Source organism: Sebastes fasciatus, chromosome 16, assembly GCF_043250625.1.
Source record: "Sebastes fasciatus isolate fSebFas1 chromosome 16, fSebFas1.pri, whole genome shotgun sequence".
Lineage (NCBI taxonomy): Eukaryota > Metazoa > Chordata > Actinopteri > Perciformes > Sebastidae > Sebastes > Sebastes fasciatus.
In genome coordinates this window covers 3,313,908-3,332,260 of record NC_133810.1, presented here as the reverse complement: position 1 = coordinate 3,332,260, position 18,353 = coordinate 3,313,908, and the positions used below count along the sequence as shown (strand labels likewise).

General features: G+C 43.6%; 2 protein-coding genes across 8 annotated transcripts in view; both read left to right on the top strand.

The window, feature by feature from the left end:
* The window catches only part of sgcd (sarcoglycan, delta (dystrophin-associated glycoprotein)), a 618,307-nt gene that overhangs the window by 423,227 nt on the left and 176,727 nt on the right, over nt 1-18,353 (top strand). The window lies entirely within an intron of this gene.
* The window catches only part of LOC141753289 (rho GTPase-activating protein 7), a 129,239-nt gene that overhangs the window by 51,731 nt on the left and 59,155 nt on the right, over nt 1-18,353 (top strand). For 2 of the 7 annotated variants that reach the window (XM_074611794.1, XM_074611793.1), the window contains exon 1: nt 15,023-15,212. The exons of the other annotated variants lie outside the window; for them this stretch is intronic. In XM_074611794.1, coding sequence (XP_074467895.1) covers nt 15,200-15,212 — 13 coding nt within the window. In that variant the 5' untranslated portion in view covers nt 15,023-15,199. Of the gene's footprint in view, nt 1-15,022; nt 15,213-18,353 lie in introns of those variants that run through there. 7 annotated transcript variants of the gene reach the window in all.

The following is an 18,353-nucleotide window of genomic DNA, read 5'->3' as shown; positions in this document are numbered from 1 at the left end:
CAACCCCAGTGAAATCCCACGATTCTCGATACCAATTCGATACCACGGTAAAAAACAAATGTATTGTTTTACTTTTTTACTTTTGTTTTTTTACCATCATGTCATGTCATAATATTACCACTTTTTTTCTCGTAAAGTTATGACTTCATTCTTATAATATTACGACTTTTTTTCTCTCTTAAACTTATGAGAATAAGGTCATAATATTATAAAGTAGTAATTTTACGTTACTTTTTCGAATGACTTTATTCTCACAACTTTATTCTAGTAAGATTTATGACTTTATTCTCATAATATTATGACTTTATTCTAGTAAGATTTATGACTTTATTCTCATAATATTAGAACTTTATTCTCGTAATATTATGGCTTTATTCTCGTTATATTATGACTTTATTCTCGTCATATTATGACTTTATTCTCGTAATATTATGACTTTATTCTCGTAATATTACGACTTTATTCTCGTAATATTAGAACTTTATTCTCGTAATATTATGGCTTTATTCTCGTTATATTATGACTTTATTCTCGTCATATTATGACTTTATTCTCGTAATATTATGACTTTATTCTCGTAAGATTTATGACTTTATTCTCATAATATTATGACTTTATTCTCGTAATATTACGACTTTATTCTCATAATATTACGACTTTATTCTAGTAAGATTTATGACTTTATTCTCATAATATTATGACTTTATTCTCGTAATATTACGACTTTATTCTCGTAATATTAGAACTTTATTCTCGTAATATTATGGCTTTATTCTCGTTATATTATGACTTTATTCTCGTCATATTATGACTTTATTCTCGTAATATTATGACTTTATTCTCGTAATATTATGACTTTATTCTAGTAATATTACGCCTTTTTTTCTCGTAAAGTTATGACTTTATTCTGGAAAACTCAGATGTTTTTTCCCTCAACGTGGCCCTAATACTCCAAAGTACATTTGCACTTTGGCCCTCACTGCATTAGACTTATATACTATATACTTAGACTATAAACTGTGTTACCTTCATCACAATGATCAAATGTTTTGCGGCTCCAGACAGATTTTTGGGTTGTTTTTTTGCCTATAATGGGTCTTTTGATAGTAAAGGTAACATCTAACTTCTTTATTTCTGTCACGGTGCATTCTGCTCTGATGACACATCTTCAGCAGCTGTATTATTACTGACACACTGCTAAATGTGTTATACTTTCATGCAAGCGGGACTTAGTGCAATAAGGCATGCAAGCTGTTAGCAGTGCCATCGTATGTCTTCTTTTGTGGAAAGAAGATGGGATTGCAAATCAACTTATTTCCCACCATTAAATGATGTTTATTTTTCAAGGTATTATCACGTCGCTTCAAGAGTTTTGAACTTTCTAAAGGTCTGCTATTTGCAAACTGCATTGATCCATTAGCGCTGTGCGAGGGTCCATATTATTAAGTCTGGCATTAAAGGTAAATGTCAGAGGGATTGCAGCCCCAAAGCTCAGGTACTGACTCACCGTGGCAATTAAGATGAAAATGAATGTATTTTTACTGTTCCGCCGAGCTGCTGCTTGGTTCACCTGGCCTCATCAGCCTCACTGCGCCTCATTATGCTCACTGTGATTCATAGAGATCGACTACAGCACAGAAAGATACTTCACAGTACAGTATGAGAGAGTAACTTCGGTTATACAAGCGTTGCATTGCATAGTTCTCTGAACCGGGCTGAAACTGCATGGTGCTAAAGGAATACTCCACCAGAACCTTGTTTTTAGTTTTAAACCTTCACCACTGGAAGGCTTGGAAAGTGTCTTGTTTGCTGGTTGGTTCGTTGGTTGGTTTGTTTGTTGGTTTGTTGGTTTGTTGGTTGGTTGGTTTGTTGGTTTGTTGGTTTATTGGTTTGTTTGATGGTTTGTTTGTTGGTTTGTTGGTTTGTTGGTTGGTTTGCTGGTTGGTTTGTTGGTTTGTTGGTTGGTTTGCTGGTTTGCTGGTTGGTTTGTTGGTTTGTCGGTTGGTTTGCTGGTTGGTTGGTTTGTTTGTTGGTTTGTTGGTTTGTTGGTTGGTTTGTTGGTTTGCTGGTTGGTTCGTTTGTTGGTTTGTTTGTTGGTTTGTTGGTTTGTTGGCTTGTTGGTTGGTTTGTTGGTTGGTTTGTTGGTTGGTTCGTTGGTTTGTTTTGTTTTAACGCGACTAATTTCTCTAAAGCATTAATGCAACTTGTGATGTTAAGTTTGTAGTGGGTTTTAAAGCTAGAGTGAAGATACTGGCATCATGTAAAAAGCTCCAAACTTGCACTAAATTGTGGCGAGGAAAAACTGTCATGGCCATTTTCAAAGGGGTCCCTTGACCTCTGACCTCCAGATCAGTGAATGTAAATGGGTTCTATGGGTACCCACGAGTCTCCCCTTTACAGACATGCCCACTTTATGATAATCACATGCAGTTTGGGGGCAAGTCATAGTCAAGTCAGCACACTGACACACTGACAGCTGTTGTTGCCTGTTGGGCTGCAGTTTGCCATGTTATGATGGGAGCATATTGTTTTATGCTAAATGCAGTACCTGTGAGGGTTTCTGGATCAATATCTGTCATTGTTTTGTGTTGTTAATTGATTTAAAATAATGAATATATACATACATTTGCATAAAGCAAGGATATTTGTCCCCTCCCATGTTGATACGAGTATTAAATACTTGACAAATCTCCCTTTACTTTTTAGTGCAGCATTCATTTAACAGTGAACAAGAGAAAAGGGAAAGGAAGAGATGCACAGAGAGAGAGAAACTGAAAGAGAAATGAATCAGACACAGACAGATAGTGATACTGAGTAAAAGAGAAATATTGAAAAACAGAAGAATAAAACTCAAGGAGAGACTAACGGAGAGAGATGAAAAGAGAGATTGAGAGTGAAAGAGTTATCCACACGCTGAATATCCAGGTCACTTCAAAGTGCTAAGAAAAAACCCAAAAAGCAAAGTCTCATCCTGGGCAGACGGCCAAGTCTGACCTGCCCCTCCACTCCTTCCATTAACACCCCTCCCCGAAACCGAAAAAAACACCGCTGCAGATTTAGTGCGACTGCAGAAAGTGTATATTAAACATTGGCAGCTTAAATACGGCTCCCCATTAACACCTCAGAAGTGGATTATGAATCACCAATAACGAAGCGGCCTAATTTTTTTCCTGTTCCCGAGTTATCAGTCATTGTTTCCATCAAAGGTTTATAGGCCCCAGGAGGGGATGGCGTGGGAGAAGTCGGCCCCACCAGAGTAATTGGAAGTTGGGAGTTGAATGTGAAGTAGAATTAAGTCTTAGACACAGATAGTGAGAAGAAAGAAAGAAAAGAAAGGAAGGAAGGAGGCACTGTTCCAGAAATACTGGTCTGCGTGTGAGACTTTTATGTTGTTGTTTCAATCACAAGAGTTAGCAGCAAAGACATCTCGTTGCTATATAGCTTGGAAAAAAAATAATTTCATTTTGTTGGATCATCCATATTTAATGTGTGGAGAATGAAATCATCTTTTGTTATTAGATATTTTTGTTTCTGCCTGAAAGACTTCTAGGAGCAAAAGAGTCTTGGTGGATTCTAATTGTATAATTAGGAGATATTTGATGGCAAAAAAAAAAGCCCACAAAGTTGAACGCATCAACAGTAAATCTGAAAACATAAAACATAAGCCCAATTCCAATCCGGTGCACTCGTCGATGTATTTACTCCTTTCATTGAAGCTGTCTTAGCCCCCGAGAGTCCGCTGGCTTTTCTAGAGTTAAAGAAGTAATTTAGTGTCTAGACGGGGAGTGTTTTCTTCCGATACAGAGTGAGTTTTTGCTCAGCAGTTGAAGAAGTATTTGTTTAGTCACTGGTATTGATCTGCCAACCCTATCAACCCTCTACAGATGGGGACTTTGTGCTGCCGAGCAGTAAAACAAATCTTACTTATTGCTCCTTTAAAAGCAAAGCAGAATGAGGTTGAATTAATAAAGTCAACAGGCAGGAAGACAGACAGACAGGTAATCAGATGTACGGTATGGTTTGGCGTGCAGACAGTCACATTTACTGCAGAGACAAACGGTCGGATAGTGTAATAGGCAGACAATCAAGCAGGCACTCAGGAAGGGTCAGTTAATCACGGAGGGATTTCCTGTGCGGGCGAAAAAGGACAGAGCGGTCAGAATGGCGCGTCTCTAAAAAGGTTGAATCATCCTGTGGACCTCAGTCAGCCTGTCAGAGACTCAGAGGATGCTGGTGTTGTCACCAGAGGCCTCTAACAGTGTAGGCTAAGAAACACAAAGTGAGAGTGTTTTGCATTTGTTTTAATGTCCCCACTGTGACACAAAGGTTAACACAGCACCTCCCTCACCTAAGTTCACCTAACAGACATTGTTCTTAGTATGGTGTTGATGTTTTGATGATAGGGAGCTAGGACTCTGTGGAAGGACAGCAGCACATGAACTAAAGACACAGATTCAACATTCATATAAGAAACCGGCTGTTATAGAACAACTTGATAAACCCAAACCAGGGATGCACCGTTACCAATTTTTTCCAGACCGAGTACAAGTACTTACATTTGGGTAAGCCAGCTGGAGGGTGTGAGCGACACACGGCAGGCCGGGGAGTATTGAAAGTGAGGGCCGAAAGTTGCGCAATGAAAGTACGGGCCGGCGCGCCCGTCTCGCCCGCACGGTCAGGGAGTTGGAGCGTGGAGCGCGTACAATAGGACCCGAAAGATGGTGACGAGAGGTTAACGTCACGCTGCTGTAAAGTGGTATCGGTGCCGTTGTATCGGAGCCGTTTTGCGAGTACGAGTACATGAGCACAGTATCGAACCTGATACCCGATACTGGTATCGGTATCGGTGCATCCCTAATCCAAACACTACGTAACTGCCCTTCTGGTTGGCCCACATACCCGTCTAGTCGGCCCCACTCTGATACGACCTTCGGGCAAAATTGACTGTTCAAGGAGGAGGTTCCCCAACTTCACTGAAGCCCTTCAAAGAGTCAGTTCAGACTATGACAGGTGGTCTGGTGTTATCTGTTATCTATGAGAAGTGAAGCCAACGCAGAAGTGCCTTAAACCTGCATTATTTCTACCAGCCAGCAGGGGGCGACTCCTCTGGTTCCTAAAAGAAGTCTGATTGTCTATGACTTTATGGTCTCAATCGCTAGTTTGAAGTTTTCTTCAATACAGCATGATGTTCATTTAGTGAATTATGGTCCCATTTAGAGTCAGATAGACCATAAAGCAGGGGATGCTTTAGGGCGGGGCTACCTTGTGATTGACAGGTCGCTACCACGGCGTTGTCCGGTCTGTGAGTTGTCCGTGTTTTTGGCCAAAATGCCGAACTTGAGGCTTCAAACTCGTAGTCCACAAACCAAAGGGTGACGTCCCGGTGACTACGTCCACTTTTTTTATGTACAGTCAGTGTGTGCCTGATACTGTGCCTCTGTGTTTACTCACTGTCTCCATATTTGATGTTATTCTCTCATCACATTTCAAAGGATACATCCCGCTGCCATAAATAGAAATGAGACACCCAGACAGGCTTTTACTGTTAATTTGATGGTACTTTTCTTCTCAGATAACGACTTCCCGTGAAATGAGTGTTGGCATGACACACACTCACAAACACAATACTGTACATGCATACACACACACACACACACCTGCACAAAGACACAACAGTAGACACGGGATCATCCCCACACAGTCGCACGATGCCACAAATATCACAAACAAAACAAAATACACACCACTGAACTCAGAAATGAATCAGACACACACTCAGTGGAGAGCGCGGAAATCCCAGAGGTTGGCCATCTTGGCTCTGCTCATGCAATGATGGTGGGGTTTTTCCGTTCTGTGGAAACACCGTTTAATAACCAGTAACCAGCTAAATGCCAGTAAGTGTTAAAGACGTATCAGGGAAATTTCCACAACAAAGCAACAAAGCCATGCAGTCAGTCTAGATTTGTACTTCTACTCACACGTTTGTAGTGTTTAATAGTTTCACTGTACTCTCAAGTTCATTATGATGAAACTATGATGAATCTTTGTTTAAAGGCACTGTTTGTAAGAATCAGGAATTGCTTGTTAACAGCGACACCTGTGGCCGTTAAGTCAACGAAAGTCTGCGTCCTGTTGCTCTACATAGACATGAACGAGCATTGCTCAAAACAGTGAGGCGACACAACGTCAGCTAAAAGCACAATATCACTCTATATTTCAGCTGCTTGGCAGTAATGTTAGCTGACCAGACCAAGGTCTCTCCATGAATCAATGCTGATCCTAGTGCTGGCTTTTCCTGCCTCAGCCTCCCGACCGCAGCCGGAGGGAACGGGGGAGACACCGGAGTTTTGGTCAGAGACGATAACGTTTCTCTCTGCGGAGCTCCGTCACTTCACAAGACACGGGAAACCTGTTGGTCTGGAGGAGCTGCAGCAGTTATTTCTGCACAAACGTCCACGTTCACTAGATATTCTCAGAGCTAAACTAACTCTTCTGCAGTGTGGAGTGAGCAGCATGCACGTGAGAGGTGGAGAGAGAGAGAGAGAATGAGCGCGGTGTGTGAGTGAAGGCAGGCAGAGGAGCAGAGTACAGCAGAGACTCCGGTCCTGGAGACCAAAGCTACGGTCTCCCCCGCGTCCTCCGACTGCGAACAGCGAAGCCGCACGCAAGCGCCCATGGAACACCGACCCAATTTATACGTGTAAGAAGTTACAAACAGTACCTTTTAAAGGAATACTTCAACATTTTGGTAAATGTGCTTAATTGCTTTCTTCCCCCTAAAACTTTGTCGTTTTTACATTTAAGTTTGGTGCGTATGTGCGTATCCACCACTGGATGGATTATTATGACACTTTGTGCCGGTATTTATGATCCCCAGAGGATGAATCACACTGACTTTGGTGATCCTCTGACTTCTCCTGTAGCGCTACCTTGAGGTTGACGTTTGTGGTTTTGAATGAAATATCTCCACAACTACGGTAAACATGTTCTCCTCCAGATTAATTGTAATAACCGGCCCCCTGAAGCAGACTTATATCCTTTGCAAACAAGCTTGTTCTTTGTTCTTTTGTGACCTCCACCCACCACGATGATATTTGTTCTTAATCGTCTTTCTTTGCTTAAATAAAGGTTAAATATATAGTGAAAATAATCCTTTTATCTGTTGTAATCCTCCTGACTCTCTGGAAGTGCGTGTGTGTGTGTGTGTGTGTGTGTGTGTGTGTGTGTGTGTGAATTCCTTTCTCTCAACCATCATTGCCTTCTTAATGAGGCTTCACTTGTCCTCAGTCCTCTCTGGTTGAGAACATTTAGTGCTGCATTGTGGTCAAACAGAAGTCACGGCTGACGGGGGAAGTGTAGACACACACACACACACACACACACACACACTCACTGACTGACTGTTAGAATAAAAGGAATATCAGTAGATGTATGACAGTGTGTTTGTGTGGGTGTTACATGTATGGGTGTCGATGTAAGGATATCGTCTGGTGAAGACCTGCTCCATTCACGGGGCGTCCTGGTGGCTTACAGTTGGCTATACAGCAACAACTGCACTTTTGTCATTTGAATGTGACCTTGGACTTTTTGTTTTCACTGAGTGTCGCTGTTTCTATCCGTCCTATACTCTCACTCAAAAGGCGTTGGTTAAAAGATGTCATGAATCCCTCGTGGTTCACAGGATGCCACATCTAAAGAGAGGCAGCAAAGCAGAGAATTCCTCCCGAGACTGGAGCAGCAGCCGGTTAGACTGTTATGTCATTAAATGGGCGTTATCAGGGGTTATAAGCCCAATAGATGTGGGTGAGAAGGGGCCTGCTACACACACTAGTAGGTTTTTATCATCGATTCACCGAAAGAAGGAATAAAAGGAGACCTCTAGCGACCGTAGTCATTTTGACTGGAGCGAAATAAAAACAAAACACAAGACTTTTCAAGGGCAAAACTAACTGAAGTCAAAAACACCGTCTTCAGTGTCATTCTTTGCTCTTCTTTCAATGAAGAAATACTCGCTTTTAAGTTTCGCTTTCACTTTGACAACGTAGTAGGTGTAGCAGGCCCCCTACCTACCCATAAAGCACCTTTAATGAGCTGATAACAGTCAAAACGAGATCAGTGGGTGTCATCCAATCAGTGGCCAGAGTTGAGTCTCTATCTGGTTTTTAACTGCAAAACTATAGCGGCTTAACCCTGTTGGATGACCATGTCAGGCTTTGACATTGAAGGTTAGATCTTTTGTCGGACACGGCGTTCCAGCTGAAGGCGTTGATGGGTTCTGGGCAGCGGAGGTGGTGAAGCTGGTGCTGGGGTAGGATTTCCTGTCGGGAACACTCAGAGCTTTGACAGTGTGACTTATTATAGAGGCAGAGGACGTAAGCTCCAGTCAGTTCCACCGTTTTAACAGATAGCGTTAATCGGTTAAATGCTTAATGTCGGTTAAACGGTTAATTATTAACATCTGTAGTGTATTATTAACATTATATCAGTATTTAAAACGGTCATCGCCAATACTGGTAAATCACGACCTACTTTTCATGCTCTTGCACATTTTTCTTGTTCAATTGTTTTTTATTTCCTCATGTTCAGTATTTGAGAACAGTGGCTGCAGGTTTAGCTTCTTTGCTTCTCTCTTGTCCACACTTGGACTCATGAGGATGATGTCGGACACTTACCTCAGTACAGGCCAACTGTCACACTTGGTGTTTAGAGGGAATTGTGGAACAATGATCGCGCTGAAAGCCTGGTAATAACATCTCTGAACACGGTGCCAGGGGCTCTGCTGACCCTTGGCAGTGTCCCCGGGTTTCCATCCACTGCCCAGAACAAAAGCAGCAGAGAGGAGCTTTATTTATAGTGTGTGTCAACAAGTACAGTTGGACGGAGGGGTCAGCTGAGGGGCGTCCCCGTGACTCGGCGGGATAAAGCGCCTGTCGGAACTGTGCGTGAGAGGCTGCTTATTTTTTAATCATACTTTAATGAATTGTCCATAGCTTATTCCCCAGTCTTTATATTTATGTGTTTTTTCTAGTAACAACTGGCCAACAGTATGTGTACACCAGCTAAAAGCAGCATACAGTAATTTTAATAAATTGCTGTGGTGCAGATTTGAACTTTAACACATTATTTCCCTTTCCCCTTAATTTCCTTTAATCTCGCCTGTGCAAATTTCCTGAGCACACACAGGTGCAAACGTTCACATCTGCCCAGCCCTAATATACACACTCCTCTGCAGCTGGCTATTCATCAAAAGGAAAACATGGCTGACAGTATGGTAATGTTGGGGGTTTTAGCATGGAAATAAGGATGAACTCTGGAAGAAGATAACGAGATGGCAAGTGGAGAGCAATCCATCAAGCAAATCCCCAAACAGACATTTCTGCTTGTTATATCAACAGCATTGGAGATGGAGCTGAATGGGCATTTTGTAACAAACGGCTCTCATCTATCAGTTAACGGAACCAGTTGCTGCTTCAAACTTTGTTTTTTTGTCTTTTGGGGATCCCCCCCCCCCCATTTTGTTCTCCCAATTTGGAACGCCTAATTTGACATGTACATCAGTATTATCCCCAACTAACGGTGCTGTTAACCTGGAGAGTGCTACCTCCATGACAGAATATAAGGCTCATATTATCTCCATGACATAACGAAACTCCCGTTTTTCATCGCCCTCTCCCGGTTTCCTCCCGGGGTCACAATTCTCCGGTATTTCTCCCGAGTTATGGAAAATTTTCACACCTTTTTTTTCCCTTTTTATATCTCAACCTGCTTCTGGCGCTGTACAGCGTGCATAAACCGTACTGTTTCCACCCGGATGACAATAGAGCTACACCAAATGTTGTTGGAAGAGATGCTCGTGACAAAACGCGGTTTGAGCTGTTCCTCGACAGCATGCAGCGTCCGAAGTTGGGCTTTGCTCGAGCTTTGCTTGGACTTTTGGGAAACCCTCGACAGATACATGGTGAAACACAAATCTCGCCTCAGGTTCTGAGCCCAGGGCAGAGCGTCTATCTTCGAAAATCCTACAAATGAATTCTCCAACCCTCAAAATCTCCTCGGTCCACCTCTTGCAGACGTAACCCCTTTCATCCGAGCTGCCATCCCATCTTCCAACATGATCATTTTAACAGAAGGACCTCCTCCTTCTGTTAAAAGTCCACTGGATAACACGTTATCCAGTGGACTTCCTCGAGGACTCCTAGCGCAATGCGCCTGATATGTTGCTATAGACACCGGAGAGGAGATTTAGCAGCAATAAGCCGTTGTGATGTGGCGCAAGCCTTTAGAAATAATGAGTTTTAGAGTGCAGCGGTGCCTCACTATGTAGGAGGAGGATACTGAACTGATCCTTTATTGCAGCCTACAAACCTCTGATTGGCTCTGTTGTTTCTCCAACGAAGGAAGCACAGCACCAGATCTCTTTGAATTGCTGAACAAATCTATAAAAGATGTGAATCAAAGCACCAAGGCCATCCCACTGGAGTTCTTTTTCTCACTATACCTGTTGAATACAAGTCTAATATATCCTGGCGTTTGGCCCCAACCTGGGTTTTACACACCTGACCTGCCCCTGAGGAAAACAGACTTTCCTCAGCCGCTGGTTTCTCCGACTCCAAAACCATCAATGTGAAAGTGGATGAAAGCGGCCGCACTGCTGCTCATCTGAAAACCTTTTTTCACATTACAGGGAGTCATTTGATTGAGAGTAGATATCAAAAGCATCACTCAGTGGAGCTGTGAGATGTGCTCGTGGTTGTTCTCGGGGCAACTTGTCGTGACCCGTAAGTCTTTCTTGAAATGTTTTATATTTACAAAAAGAAAAAAGATGATATCAGGTTGGCGGTGAAAGTGGCACCTTTTGCTCACAGGTGAACAAAGAGACCAGATGCTGTAACAGCAGCCATGACCTCTCTGTTTGAAGTAGTTTGTAGGCTACCTGCTTTTTAAAGGAAAAAAACTCAATGAATCACTTGGATGGCCTGACCCTTCAGTCCATTATAAAGGTAGCTGACGCCAGCAACAAAATCATTTTGCTCTTCTTTGCTTACGTCTTACAGACACAGTTTCTACCTTAAAACAGCTTTGTACTTTTTACATTTCTGTGTTTAAGGGTCACCCTGTTATTAAAGTCAAGGCTCCGTATCGGATCACTTCTCCCATACATAACAAGACTCAGTATAAGGTGTATTGGTATGATCAGTGTGTGACTTTGTGGCTACAAATAGGCAGTGGTGATGTGCGCCAATAGAGGAGCACTCTCTGTGACAGATTTTTGCGTTTGTAGGGCTGGCCCTCTGCGGTCCAGCCAAAAACTGGAATATCTGAACTCCAGACCTCTTTGATGAGATGAAGGGAGTTTGTACTTCACCTTTTGGGCAATTATGAATGTAAATAAACAGCATGTTGGGTCTCATATCGCCGTAAGACACACCAGTGTTTTGTAATATTTTCTCAAAGATCACTGAAAGATATCCAAAACCTTTTTCTTGCAGTGACAAACAGCTAAAATAAACTGGATGAACATAAAAAAAATGTCTTATGTCTCATTCCCCCCAAATCTACATACTCCTCTGAATCCACATAAGAATAATTTTGGCCAAAACAAACAGCAGAATTTGAATATGACAGAACCAGACTGCCAAGGAAATGAGGGCCCAGAAAGTGTGCCGTGTTTGGGAGTATCCAACCGTTGGTTTTAGAGGGGTGTTCTCAAGACACTTTCCAAATGAACTGTGTGTGGACGAGCCATTACTTCACACTCTCTCAGATCATTATAAGTGCTAATAAAGAGCAGCTCTAATCAGATTCTCAGTTAATTGATTGTGAAGACCATGGGAGGCTGCCTGACTCATCTGCAGCCGTGAATGTTTACTCCCTCAAAGAAGAAACCGGGATTTAAACATTTTAATCAAGACGTTCATTCCTGTGAGGAGGTTCGGGTTGTGATGTTATAATTATTATTATTTTTTAGCAGGAATAATGATAATAATAATAACATTCATGCTGTTACTTGAATTAGAGAGAGACATAAGAGGATTTGCTATGATGTGTAAATCAAGTCGCTTATGGAAGGAAAATACCATCATGCTTGTACTGAAATAGACTTTAGGTGGGATTGCTAAAAAAAAACAACGACACAGTTTTCACGCATATTCCGCTTGTTTTAAATCCACACCCACTTTGTGGACTGGTTAACGTTATACAATTTGAGAATGAGCAAGCAGAAAGTTGAACCTAGAGCTGGTTGAGGAGGAGTTTGCGGTGCAAAAGGCTCACACAAAGCCGCGTTCAGACAAGTGAGTACAACAACACAGTCATTGTGACGGAAATTAATTGTACTGGGAAAGTTGCTGAATGTCCTCGACACTACACGCAGGATCTAAGTTATCTATCTGCTCAGTTAACGCTCCCGTACGGCTCAAAATTAGCATCCTAAAAGAGACGCATGGTTGGGAGGGAGGGGAGGTGGATGGGCCCAACAAACACAAAGTATTCATCAACGAGACCGCTGTTCGTGTCCCGTGTTCACAGCGTCGTCACATTTTCACTTTACAGACGTAGTCACTGTAAAGTGTCTCTCACTGATGAAGTGATAAGTCTTGTAGAGAGTGTGGGCTGCAGTGTTCAGAAGGGAGGGGACACAGTTCAAGAGAGCAAGCCGCTTCCTGTCCTGCTGCATCGGAAATACCAACCCTGAAGCCTCCGAGGCTGGATTCAGATTAGACTACACACACACACACACACACAAGCAGCAATGAATGTGCAGCAAGGCTCGGCTTGTGAGAGTAAACACAACACAACACATCACATCCTCACATACTGTAACTGCCCAAAACACACACACACACACACACGCACAGAAACTCCCATCCGCTGGGAGTATTGTTGGATTCTTCCTCCTCTGACGCCCGTGAGGCTCTTGCTCGGGAAAAGGAAACACAGTCTTGTGTAACCTTTATACACAGCAGAGAGAGAGAGAGAGAGAGAGACTCACATACAGTGAGAGAGAGAGAGTTTGTTAGCAGAGCCAGAGGTCCGGTCCTGAGCTCGGCTTTAATCCTGATTTCTACACTTAACATCTTGTCAGCTGTCTTTCCCAATGTGTGACTTTGAAGTGAGGGTTTAACTGCTAACTTTGACATAACAGATATATAGGCGATAGAACTAATTGAGGGTGAACCTGCTGCTCGTTTGGTTCAGAACAGCTGTCGGGATGAAGTTATGTTGTCCACACGCACTAGGGATGCACCGATACCACTTTTTTTTCAGAACTAGTACAACTACAAGTACTTATATTTGGGTACTCGCCGATACCGAGTACCAATACGAGTACTTCTCTGTGCCAAAAGACCCTCGTTAACAGCCAGCTGGAGGGTGTGAGCGACACACGGCAGGCTGGGGAGTCCCGCATACGAGGCGGTGCGCCGCCACCGGCTCTAGGTCGGCTTGGAAAGGCTCGGGGCGAAGGTGCTTCCCGGGGCCGTGGACAAAGTGTCACCGGGGCGGACTGTCCTCAGTGCGCCCCAACCGTGTCATCATGCCCCCAGGGCGGGGCTTGGCCCACGTAAAAGGCGCCAACCCACCCGACCCGTCTTGAAACACGGACCAAGGAGTCTAACGCACGCGCGAGTCAGAGGGTGCAAGCAAAACCTCGTGGCGCAATGAAAGTGAGGGCTGGCGCGCACCGACTGACGTGGGACGTGGGATCCCGGCCCAGCGGGGTCGGGCGCACCACCAGCCCGTCTCGCCCGCACCGTCGGGGAGGTGGAGCGTGAGCGCATGCGATAACACTCGTAAGATGCTGACGAGAGGTTAACGTCACGCTGCCGTAAAGTGCCGTTGTATCGGAGCCATTTTGCGAGTACGAGTACATGAGCACAGTATCGGACCCGATACCAGATACCTGATACTGGTATCGGTATCGGTTGCATTACAACGTGAGAAATACCTGAAAAGTGTTTCATTTTCTCGTTGTGGCGTATATTTCCCACAAGAAGATGTTTTCAGATCTTCTTTAACCTATGAACTAACTTTTCAGCGCTCTGAAATCTTCTCAGAAACGTTGCCAAAGAGAAGAAAACAAGTTGTGACCTCCCGTTTCTTTACTCTTCCTCCTCTTGCTCTGTGACTCTCGACAGACTGTGAAAAAGTCCATTAGTTGTTTACATACTCCCACTTTCTCCCCCTTCCACTTGTGAATTAATGTAGCGAATCATGCAGATCGCTCTTTTCCTCTCTTCTCTTCTCCTCCGAGGGAGTTATTCACATTTAAAATCCCATAATCAAACACCTACGCGTTAAATGGAAGGCCATTAACGCTAATGGTATACCTCGGACTGAGCCAAGATGAAACCTTGAAGAACTACAAGCTATTAGGGCACGGCAAGGACTTTTTTTCTCCTCCTCCTCGTGTTGAGACGTTCAGCCGTATTCCATTTCATCATGAAGTGGCTCTTTCTCTAAGATCCGCCCGCCAACGCTAACTGCCACGAGTATAGGTCAGAGATCAGAGCATGGTGGAACGTATTCTCAGAGAGGAGAGGAGGGAAATCTGGTTAATCCCCTTGCTATTTGTAATTTCATCATCTTAAGGGTGCAGGGCCCGAGCGCAGGAGAATATTGATTCTTATTATGAGTTTCACTACAGATCTTATTTGAGGCAAAGTGGTACTTCTCTGACTGAATAGCCTATTTTAAATTATAGTATTTTGCCAGCCTCAAAGCCGACTCCTGCCCTGTGGAAATCTGTGCTCACAGCTCACTCATGGGCTCTTTCATTTCCTCCCCGGGGAGGGTCAACAACATTCATTTGCAGATTTTATCTCCCTAATTTGTCTAGGCCTCTCCGTGCCATCTTTCACGTCTCATACTGTCGCAGTGACTCAAAGGAATTTCAGTGTCCTTCAAGCAGTGTGTCTAAACTTGGGGTTATTTTTAGGACGCCCTCCCCACCCCCCTGGTGTTCAGATGGTCCAGTCCGGGCCAGAGGAAGGGGAGTGGTGCAAGGGGAAATCTCCAACAATGACTTCATTAACATGATGCCCAATATGACCAGTACAACTAGGACTATACCGCTCCATTACAACACTGGATATGTGACTTCTTTCACCCTTTGGATTTAATTCTTTAAACATCTATATGATCATCCATCCTCAGGGGTGACATGGGAGTTTGTTAAAGTTTCCTCCATCCTTCAAGAAGCATGTTGATCACCAGTGAGTATGTTTTGCAAGCTCATATTATGTTGTGTTATGTGACAGACAGGGAGATAATGAGAATCGTACTCTCTTGTTTTCTTTTTGATGACAATTGACAATCGGTGCTTGATGGCATTCATTAAGGAGATGATTGGTTAATTAGCTTAACGAGTGCCACTTAATGAGGACCTGATTGAGCCTCGATTAGACAGACTATAAGGCTCCTGGGCTCCTTTATAAAAGTCTGGTAGTTTGTTGAATTAACCGACTTCATAAGGTCGCTGAAAGTGATGATCGGCCGCTAAAGTTTTCAACAGTTTAGTGTAAATATGTAACGGCAGCTTTAGTCAAAGTGTAACCGGGTTATTCTTGATTCATGGGGCAGGAGAAAGGAATTCGAAGCACTCCGGTATCCACTGAGACTTCTTTATTGTTTGAAGGTCGTGGGCCTGAAAACATCACAAGCTCCGTTTTGAACTCTTGATAGAATAAAAGCTTTTCTCTCTCTGGCAGAGATGGCGTAGGACTCACTCTGAATGTGTGTGGGTTTCTTTTAAAAATGTGATCTCTGTCTAAAAACTTAGTAATGCACTCCTGTGTGAAAATAATATGTAAGTTATTCAACAACGGTTGCTATTATTCTGAAATCTGTGACCTGATCTACGGTTTTATTTGCCTCTATCTGCTTTCAACAGTGACTTCTGTAGACCTCACATTTCACAAACTCCCATTACATAACATGTAGTAGTACTTTACAGCTTCCTTACCGTGTTGTTGTGTGTCAGTGAATGTGTGAAACAGGTTATGAGAAGGAAAGCTGAAGTCAATTGCGATGCAATATAAGACGTTTCTCACCGGTACAATGCTTTTTGCAATTATCCGTGTTGCCGTGTTACATTTTTGTCTATGAGGCCCAATGAGTTTCCTCCTAAATAGTACCCATGTCCACTAGGGATGCACCAATACCACTTTTTTCAGACCGAGTACAAGTACTTACATTTGGGTACTCGCCAATACTGAGTACCGGTACGAGTACTTCTCTGTGCCAAAAGACCCTCGTTAACAGCCAGCTGGAGGATGTGAGCGACACACGGCAGGTTGGGGAGTCCCGCATACGAGGCGGTGCGGCGCGACCAGCACCAGGTTGGCTTGGAAAGGCTCGAAGCGAAGGTGCTTCCCGTGGCCGTGGACAAAGTGCTCGCTGCGCCATCTCTCCCCACCAGGGAGGGACAGGGCCCCCTGCTCCCGGTGCGACTGTCAACCGAGGCGGACTGTCCTCAGTGTAAAAGGCGTAAAGGGATCTGCGGCGATGTCGGCACCCCACCCAACCCGTCTTGAAACACGGACCAAGGAGTTTAACGCACGCGCGAGTCAGAGGGTGCAAGCAAAACCCCGTGGCGCAATGAAAGTGAGGGCCAGCATGCGCCAGTTGAGGTTGGATCCCGACCCTGCGGGGTCTCGCCCACACCGTCGGGAAGGTGGAGCGTGAGCACGTGCGATAGGACCTGAAAGATGGTGACGAGAGGTTAACAGGTTAACGTCACGCTGCCGTAAAGTGGTATCGGTGCCTTTGTGTCGGAGTTGTTTTGCGAGTACGAGGCAGTTCATATTTTGGATCAAGTGTCTTAATGAGTCTTTTGAATCCGGGCTTTTCAGCTACGCTAACCGGCGTTGCGATGTAGTTGTTTACAGCGGCCTTGATTTCTTTGCAATTTGCACTTTTTTTGTCATGTGGGATTGTTTTGGAAAGCGAGGAAGCCAGAGTCATTTGCTTCTGGGCTGGTTCTCGTCTTCCGCTTTCTCCGGGCTCCAGGCTTTCTCTCTCCGCTGCGTCCTTCGAAATACAAAAACACGCCGGCCAAATACGTCACACACACTCGCCCAGGAGAGCGGTCAGGATGGAGGCGGAGTCTGTGACGTATATGTGTCTTTGAGAGAGAGCCGTAAAGAGGGAGAGAAGAAAATGCCAAAGCGAGTCTCATGCCGGAGGGGTGGCTTAAAAACATTACATGACAATTTGTAGTCAATGTTCGTGACGCGATACATCGACTATATTTGATGCATCGCCGACCCCTAGCCTTAAGTATTTTAAATACAAAGATGCATGTGTTTTATTTATTTAGATGTAGAGCAACACCTGATTCTGCAAACGCATGGCCTGTTTTATTCCTCAGATTAATTCAAAAGTCAATTTAGTTGGATAATCTAGTGGAAATTTGACATTGTTCCAGCATTGATGATGCAAAGACTCACGACTCCTTGAACCTCTCCAGACCACCAGTGAGTGAAGCAGTGAATTTGTGTGCATCCTCTGTTGGGTTATGTCATTTCTTTCCTGATGAGTGAAAGTATTTCTCTCACATATTGTATTTACTTTGTAAAAAAAGACATCTCGTCTCATCTCGGATGCCAGAATAATTCTGTGCACAAAGCAGAACTGATTACAGGGAGGGTTGACATCTTCCATATCATCTAATATGACAGGTAAAAACAACTTTTTGGCAGGTTGAATTCTTTAGTAGCGTTTGGCAGGTGAACTGAAAAGCTTGTTTTTGGACAGCAACATGTGAAGTGCTCCAAGATTCCTGAAAATAAAGCAATAATAATGAAAAATGTGGTTTAGTTTGGCTCGGTGACAGCTTGGTTTTCTGCCCGGCGACACGCTGCTGGGCCGTGTCATATCTGTCTCTTCTTTCTACGAAACTCCCCTGTACTTCCTCCAATTTGCTTCACGGTAACTGTGAGTGTTTATTTGAACTTAGTAACTTTAGCCATCTTTCCACTGGCAGGGAAGTCTCAGGACAGACAGTGTTGTTAGCAACGGATGGCAACAGCATGCAGGAATGATTATACTGCAGGATTATACCTACCTACATGTGAGCTAATGCAGCGATGCCCTGCCAGCTGAGGATGAGCCAAGTCATACTGTGTGTGTGTGTGTGTGTGTGTGTGTGGGCAGCCTGGAAATCTCATGAAAATCATATTGCAGTATATTACAATATAAATAATAATATAATATTGAAATGGTATAGCACCTTGTCGTGAAAAGATGCAGGTTTCATTTAAATTCTGGAATATGAATAAATATAAAAAACAATAAGCACAAAAGTCATGAGTCAGCCTTGCCACTTTTACAAATATTATTAGGTGAAATGTTGA